The sequence below is a fragment of the Diceros bicornis genome, chromosome 14, assembly GCF_020826845.1.
Source record: "Diceros bicornis minor isolate mBicDic1 chromosome 14, mDicBic1.mat.cur, whole genome shotgun sequence".
In the NCBI taxonomy this organism is placed as follows: Eukaryota; Metazoa; Chordata; class Mammalia; order Perissodactyla; family Rhinocerotidae; genus Diceros; species Diceros bicornis.
Window position 1 is genome coordinate 61,517,167 of NC_080753.1, and position 8,228 is coordinate 61,525,394.

Genomic DNA, 8,228 nt, shown 5'->3' on the forward strand with positions numbered 1-8,228 from the left:
GGGCTCGCAGCAGAGTCGAGAGACAGTTCCACTCTTCCTCTCGGCCCCCCCCCCCCAAAACGTGAGGCAAAACCCTCCCCGAAACGCTTTACTCAATGGACAGGAAAAACACCCCCGCACCGCCCACAGACCCCGCCAAGCGGGAACGGGGGCTTCACACCCGCTGCCCTCGCCAAGAACACTTTGGGCTCGGTCTGAGCAAGTCACTTGTGTCAGCGCTACTTCCCCACGCCGGGACCCCCCAGGAGCCCGACAACTCCGGGGCGCCCCCCCGCCCGCGGGCCCCTCGGAGCGGCGTGGCTCGGGCTCCCCTCGCACACATTTCCCGTCCAGCAAACTGTGGCCACGGGGGGGAGGGGGCAGGCGGGCGCCGGCGGCGCGGCCGGGCCGTCGGGCTGGACGCGGCCGGGCCGGGAGGGGCGGCGCGGGGCGGCGGGCGGGGGGGCCCGAGGGTCGGGGGGAGGGGAGGTACCTCGTACAGCTCCTCGGAAGCCATGGTGGGCGGCGGAGTTGCGGGCGGGGCAGGGTCGCGGCGAGGCGCCGACGCCGCCGGGCGGCCGACACTTTGTTTCAGTTGGGTCCCTGCGTGGCCTGCGCTTCCTGCTCCCGCTCCCGGCGCCAGGAGCTCACACGGACGAGCCTCTCACTTACTGCCAGTGCGGGCCGGCGGCGGCGGCGGCGGCGGCGGGGTTGTGCGCAGGAGCAGCTGCGCAACGCGCCCTCCGCGCCCCGCGCTCACTCCCCGGCGGGCCGGCTGGGGCTCGGGCTCATCGCGCCCCGCCGCGGGGTCGGGCCGGGTTGGGGCGGGCGCGTCGGCGGTGCACGGCGGCGCGGCTGGCTCCGCGGCTCCCCCTCTCCGGTGTAGTGCAAAAAGCTTCCTACTTGCGACCAAAAAAAAACCTGCCCTGGCTACTGAGCATGCCCAGTGCGGCCGCCCGGGCCCGGCGAAGCCGCGCTCCCGCGCTCCGGGTTTTCGGGCCGCCCGCGCGGGAGGGGCGGGGAGACCGCTGGGGCGGGGCAGCTAAGGGGAGCAGCGGGCTCCGCTCAGGGCCGAGGCCGGCGGGCGGTCGCCAGGAGCGAGCCGGCAGGAAGGGGAGGGGCCCGGGAGTGGTGGGCGGGGTCGTGGCGAGACGTGGGCGGGACCGCGGGGAGCGGTGGGCGTGGCCTCGGCTTCTCCAAGTCGCCCCCCGGAGGTCGGACCCACCGCGCCCCGCCCGCCCCGACGTGGGTGCTGAGTGCCCAGCCTCGGGCGGGCGGGACCGAGGGCCGCGAGGGTCGAGGCGGAGGGCGGCGGTGCCCACTGGGGCAGGCATCGGCGGGCACGAAGTTGTGCAGGGGCCGTGGGGGCGAGCCGACCCGCGTCTGGAGCCTTCTGCCCCGACGGCAGCGTCCGCGCCGCTCAATGCGCGGCCTCCCACCGAGAGAGCGCAGAGCTACCGCCGTGCGCCGCCGCGGTCCCGGTGCGGGACCAGGCCCGCCCGCCGAGGACTGGCGGCGTGGCCAGGTGGAACCCCCCTCCCTACCACGTGCCGCCTCCCCCGCGGCAGCCGCCAAGACCCGGAGCCCAGACTGCCCGCCCCGCCGTGTGGCCCGGCGCGCTGCGGACACGCTCGCTCGGCGGCAGGCCGGGGGCGGGAGCCCGGCGCAGTCGAGGGCGGCGCGAGGGCGCGGCTGCCTCCACTCTGCCCGCAGCTTCCCCCACGCCGGGCCTCCCTGTTCTTGGACCGTCCACCTCCTCAGAAGGAGGCCTGGGGGGAGGGGCTGGAATCTGGACTCCGGGGAGGTCTGGGTTCTAAAGGAACGAAGCTGTCAATGGTGGTTCTCGGGGGGACGGTGTGGACAGCTACGCGACAGGCCCTCTCGGTCAGAAGAACGATGCCTGGTCCTTCCTCCACTCTGTAGTGGAACTGGGCAAAGTGGGAACGGCCCGCAGGGCACACCTGCCGGGAGACTGGACGTTTCTCCAGCCGTGCGGAATGAGGAAGGGGTTTCCTGGCCCGGCTTCCCCAAACAGCGGGCAACTACAAACCTTCCTGCGGAACACAGAGGAACTTCTCCACGGGGCGCTGCAGAGACGTTTTTTCACATTCTCCCTCACGCGCTACACCTGGAAGCCACCACCAACTATTACATTTCTCCCAGTGCATCCTCTCCTGCCACGCCATTCCTGGTGCTCTATCTAGCTCTAGTTTCTCACTGACCTCCCTCGTCCCGCCGGTTTTCTTCCTAAAACCCAATTCGATTGTGCCCCGAATATGCAGTTTAACAACTACAAGGCTTTCCACAGACCTCGCTGAGTTTCCTGTCCTCCCCACGTCCGGGAACTAGCACAACGCTTGCCCTTCAAGTCACTTCAAGTCAAAATCACCATTCTTTTCACGCCGGTGCTTCTACCTGAAATTCCCTCTGCCTAGAATGCCCCCTTTCAACCTTAACCTCCAGCTCCGACGTCACCTGAAAAGCATAGCCTTCTGACTTCCACAACAAAATTACTGCCTCTCCAACGGCCCCTGAAGCACTCAGTCGTGCTCCATTGCAGCACTTATTTCGATGTATTTTAACTGTTGGTCCTTCTAGAGTATGACCAACTCCCATATCTCATCTTCAAATTTGAGTCTCCAGTCCCTGGCACCTTTCTCTACATAAGTTTTTATTCAATGAATTGGAATTCCAATGTCCACAAAAAAGCCTGATACCCACACTTCCAATTCCCATTATCAAATGCTTTGACAAGAATCAAAAACTAAAGTCTCCACTTCCTTTACCTGTCAGGGAGCTCTCAAGCTCTGCCTCTTTCCCTGATGGCCCAGCCAATTCTCTCTCCCTCCTCCAAATATTAGCGCCTCTTTCCTCTCACTTAGCATTGCCATTATTTGCTGCATTTGATTATTGTCTCTCTAGGCACACAAATTCATCAATGTAAGTTGTAAGCTTCTTGAAGGCAAAGACTAGGACTTCATATACCTGCGAAGTCTCAGAGAAATTAGCGCACGCTACGGCAAATGCTCACATACCTGCAGGAGATGGTTAAAAACAACACTAACATAATAAAATATAAATAAGAAAAAAGGGATCCTCAATATGAAATGAACAGATACATCTCACATATAAACCTGTATACATTGATAGACTGATGTAAATGTATACAGTGATAGACTGATGTAAATATAAACATGAACATTTCTTCTTTTTCTTTAGGCCATCATCCTAATTATTGCCACTATCAGAACAGAATTTGTTAAGCATCCACAAGTTGCTCCACCATGTGCTTAACGGTCTTTAATGTTAAATATATTGTCTCTAAAGTCTCAAATACCAAGGGGAGGGGAGGACGAAACAAGGATAGAAAAACCTCCAACCATACTCAGATATTGAGCTACATTTGACTTACATAATCATAGTGTGAGGTGACTTTCCTCGTTGTGGAAAAAGAAGGGGGAGGAAGGAATTACAGCCTAAAAAAAGTAACTCTGAAAAGTCAATTTACACAGACCCTTAATCCTGATGACCTGGATTATTGATGCTGCTGTGATTAATCATCAACATTGAAAGAGTAACCACTGAGTAGAGGTCCCCTCCATAACAATAGCAGGAGTAAACCATTCTCCTCAGTTCAGCTCTAGCTACCTCTCTCCTCTAACAATTAATTGCTTTCCATCTTAATTGAGAACCCTGGTAGAGGAGACTGGTACTAAGGTACCCAACCAGTGACTGAAAAATTGAGCAAATCTTCAACTGTCCACTTTGTTCCTCTCTTCTTCCTTCCACCTAAGACACCCACTGGTTTATTGCATGCTATTTTGCTTATGTACATATTTTACCTCATTAGTTCAATTTGTCTTACTTTTAAGCAAATTCTGCTTTCTCCCCTTACTTTTTTATATAAACATTTTGCCAGTCCTCATAACAGAAGTCCAAGATGGTTTAGTGGCTTTGAATTTATACCACCTTTTATGAAATAGTGAAGTTTTGCAGTAGTTACCATGACCATGTGTGTGGGTGCTGTGAAAGTATTTTCTCGGTGAATTGAGTATAAAAGTGAAATCACATCCCCACATCAAGGAAGATATCTGCATTGTACCAAAAACACATGCAGCACAATAGTATGTATTAGTAAAATATATAAATCTTAAAGGTTATAGAAGTGGTCAACAAGAGAGACGACATACACACACTCGATTAAAATACTGTACACATCTACCGGCAATAAGCGTCAACTCTTACCTGATGTGAGCCAGTGGTGGAGACCAACATAAACCAGTTTACTCCTTTTCCAAATTTATCCGAGCAATTGGTAATCGACAGTCAGTACCACTTAAGACTCTTCAGATCAGGAGTGAAAGCCATTCCCCATCTCGGCAGAACAATGACTAATATCTTAAATTAGAGGTTCTCCCCTTTTCCACTCAACAGCCCAACCAATCACTTCTTCCATTCTCCCAAGAATCTGCATTTCATCTACATTTGAATCCCAAGGCTCCCAAGAGGAGATGGGGGATGGGACTGCAAAGACAAAAGTAGCCAAAATCAAGCAACTAGTACTACTTTTAGAGCTGAAGGCATTTTAAGGTTGTGTGGCTGTGAATAAGCTGCCGATAATGATTCCCTCCAGCAATTTTGTACCCCAAAATGAGAATCTATCTTGGCTACTTCCCCCAAAACCCAAAATTTAGCTGGTTTTTATGAAGAAGTGACCTAAGTTTGTTTGTTTTTGCATACTGTGGGCAAAGAGAAATTAAATACCATTCTTGTTATAGAGTATCTACTCCATAAAACGTGGGGAAATTCCTATCTCAATCACCTACTGAAAAGAAAGTAAGACAATTTCAAGCCTGAGAGGCAAAAGAGAGAACCAGTACCAGTCATGAGATGAATTCAGATGCTAGGCCCTTCTCTGAACTTGGAGCCACCCAATTCCTCCTTCCCTGAAAGCTTCAGTTGGATATCAGTGCCCTTTTCTTTTCTGGACAACCAAAAACCTCTGGTTCCTACTTTCAGCTGCTGCTTCCTTCCCTGGTCAAATAGTCAATTTCCTCATTTCCACTGGTAGCCTCTCCCTGCCTGCATCCACCTGGGTCCCAGGTATTACTCTCTCTTTTGTACAGAAGCTAGTATCTAATTCAGCTGCCACACTGCTGTTGCCTGGTCCAACGCCACCATCTATTTAATCTCTTTGCCCTAGTGATATCAGTTATGAGACTTCTTCACATTTGATTTCACCAATTTCCTCTTGGGCTGAGGTTCCTCCATTGCCCAAACCTCATCAATTTACAATTAAAGGTCATTTTCTTTCTCAACTAGAGTCAGGGTTTAACTGCAGTCCGTTGTTCTATTTAGCTAATGGTGATTCTACCAAAAGAATCCTTGTAATGTGTATTTGTTATACCTTCTTTTGATTGAAATAATTGATCAAGAATGAGGAAGCTTTTCATTTACAACTTTATACATTACCCCTCCTTCTGGAAAAAGAAAATAACCAAAAGTCATAAAGAGTGTACAGCCTAGAGGCACTGCTGTGACATTCTGGTGGACTTTATACCAGGGTAGTAACTAAATCATTTTGGATTCCTGAAAAAACATCAAATGTGAATGTCCCTTGAATTATTAAGATGGATATTTATGTTTGTCACTCAAGTGAGACTATCCCAGTAACCTCATTACCTTCTGGCCTTTTCTAGAGAGAGAGAGAGATTATCAAGTAGTGGACATTCTGGCTCATAAGGAAAATAGGAACACCAGGCCCACCAAAAGTGGTGGAAGCCAGAATTAGCCCAGGACCAGAGCAGGTAGGGGTTGACTCTAAAGCAAAGAGTAAATGAATTGGAAAGTAAAGCTGGGGCCACACATGCATATGGAAACATATTGGGGCTTGATTTTTTCGATCACTAGTATTGTCTAGTGCAGAGATTCTCAAATTGTGGTCCCCAGACCAGTAGCAACAGATTCACCTTGCAACTTGTTAGAAGTACAAATTCTCTACCCACCACCCACCTACTGGCACCCAGCTGTCTATTTAACAAGTTCTCCAGGTGATTCTGATGCATGATGAAGTTTGAGAAGCACTGGTTTAGAATAGTTTTGTTTTTATCAAGCTATAGGTTTCCAACTATTTGTGGATGTTTAAATCATTTTAGTAGATCTTGACTAGCATTTCTTTTGTGTGTGTGAGGAGGACCAGCCCTGAGCTAACATCCATGCCAATCCTCCTCTTTTTTTGCTGAGGAAGACCTGCTCTGAGCTAACATCTATTGCCAATCCTCCTTTTTTTTCCCCAAAGCCCCAGTAGATAGTTGTATGTCATAGTTGCACATCCTTCTAGTTGCTGTATGTGGGACACGGCCTCAGCACAGCGGGACAAGTGGTGCATCAGTGTGCACCAGGGATCTGAACCCAGGCTGCCAGTAGCAGAGTGCTCGCACTTAACCGCTAAGCCACGTGGCCGGCCCTTGACTAGCATTTTTTTGTGTGTGTGTGAGGAAGTTCAGCCCTGAGCTAACATCCATGCTAATCCTCCTCTTTTTTGCTGAGGAAGACTGGCTCTGAGCTAACATCTATTGCCAATCCTCCTCCTTTTTTTTTCCCCAAAGCCCCAGTAGATAGCTGTATATCATAGTTGCACATCCTTCTAGTTCCTGTATGTGGGACATGGCCTCAGCATCCCTGGATGCTGGAGAAGCTGGAGAAGCGGTGCGTTGGTGTGCCCCAGGGATCCGAATCCCAGGCCCTTCTAGTTGCTGTATGTGGGACGCGGCCTCAGCATGGCTGGAGAAGTGGTGCGTTGGTGTGCCCCAGGGATCCGAATTCCGGGCCGCCAGTAGCGGAGCACGCGCACTTAACCACTAAGCCACGGGGCGGCCCTTGACTAGCATTTTTTAAATGAGACAGAATGGAATGGATAGAATGGAATGGACTTGAAAAAAGAATCAGAGTGCATCTATCACTTCACTAGGATGGCGATTGCTTCCATTATACACACACATGTATTTATATATATACATATACATGCATATATATATATATGTGCACACACACATACATACATATGTGTATTATCATATACTGGGTCACACGTAAAATATATTTCTTACATTTTGATCAAGATAAAAAATTTTGAAAACCAATGTTTAGGAGATGGGTAACAAACCCGTGCAAAGTTGGACTGCTAATTACATATGAATGGTATTGCCCAAGTGCTCTAAAACCATTTTCTTAAATGGTTTAATGATTCTTTTTTTGTAGTACAAATTATTTCTCCATAAATACTACAAAGGTGTTCAGACTAGGTTCCTTTCTGAATTACCATATTCTAGGGTAATATATTTTGAACTAATGAGGATTTATAGTATATATTTTAGGCTTTTTCTTTCCAAAGAATGTAGAAGCATTTCCAAAGACTGCTCAAAGTGAATGCAATTTAATTTGTTCAACTGCAACATTTAAAAAACAAACAAACAAACAAGAAGCACTTACCCTGTGCTGGGAACTATTATAAGCATTTTACAATATTAACCTCTTAAATTCAACAAGCACCTAATAAAAATTATAACTAACATTTATAAAGAACCCTCAGTAAGCTCATCCATCCATAAAGCACCTTTTGGAATAGGCACTAGTATTGTCCCCTTTCCTGTAAGTGGGGAAACTAAAATTCATACTCAAGTCCGGGTAACTCTAGGACCTGAGCTTTGAACCATTAAGTTATAGTCATTCATGCATTCGATAAATACTTATTGACCACTTATTGTATGGCAGGTGCCTTGGTAATCAATATATATACAGTCACCCCTGCTCTCAGGCAGCTAATAATCTATTGGGATAGATAGATATTAAATTGTCAGGAAAAAATTCTTAAGTATAAATCAAGGAAAATTTCAGGAAGCTGTGAGCTCATGTGACCTGGAGCTACATCTGCTCTGCTGCTTCCCCCAAAACAGTGTCCATCACCCCATGGGCACTCTACACATGCTTGGGCACCAGCAAAGCAGGATCACTGAAAAATTATTTTCAAATAATTTGATACCTCAAAAAGACAAGCATCTAAGTAGCCATCATGGGAGAAATCAACATTTTGACTTCTATGCAATTGCTTTACAGTTTAGCATTTTAAAAAAATGAAATATTAGACATTCAAAATGACATAGAGAATAATACAACAAAAGCCTGTGTGCCCACTCCCTAGTTTAAGAATAATATTTCCATATTCAAGCCAAGATTTGGCAGACTTTTGA

The 8,228-nt window shown here is 49.0% G+C and overlaps 1 protein-coding gene across 4 annotated transcripts in view; it reads right to left on the minus strand.

Annotated features, from left to right (window-relative positions):
* The window catches only part of CDYL (chromodomain Y like), a 183,690-nt gene extending 179,344 nt beyond the window's left edge, over positions 1–4,346 (minus strand). For 2 of the 4 annotated variants that reach the window (XM_058555345.1, XM_058555343.1), the window contains exon 1: positions 4,225–4,345. In XM_058555345.1, the coding sequence (XP_058411328.1) occupies positions 4,225–4,254 (30 nt within the window). In that variant the 5' untranslated portion in view covers positions 4,255–4,345. Of the gene's footprint in view, positions 1–472; positions 517–4,224 lie in introns of those variants that run through there. The other 2 variants (XM_058555346.1, XM_058555344.1) reach the window with 2 other exon arrangements.
* Positions 4,347–8,228: the final 3,882 nt, after the last annotated feature.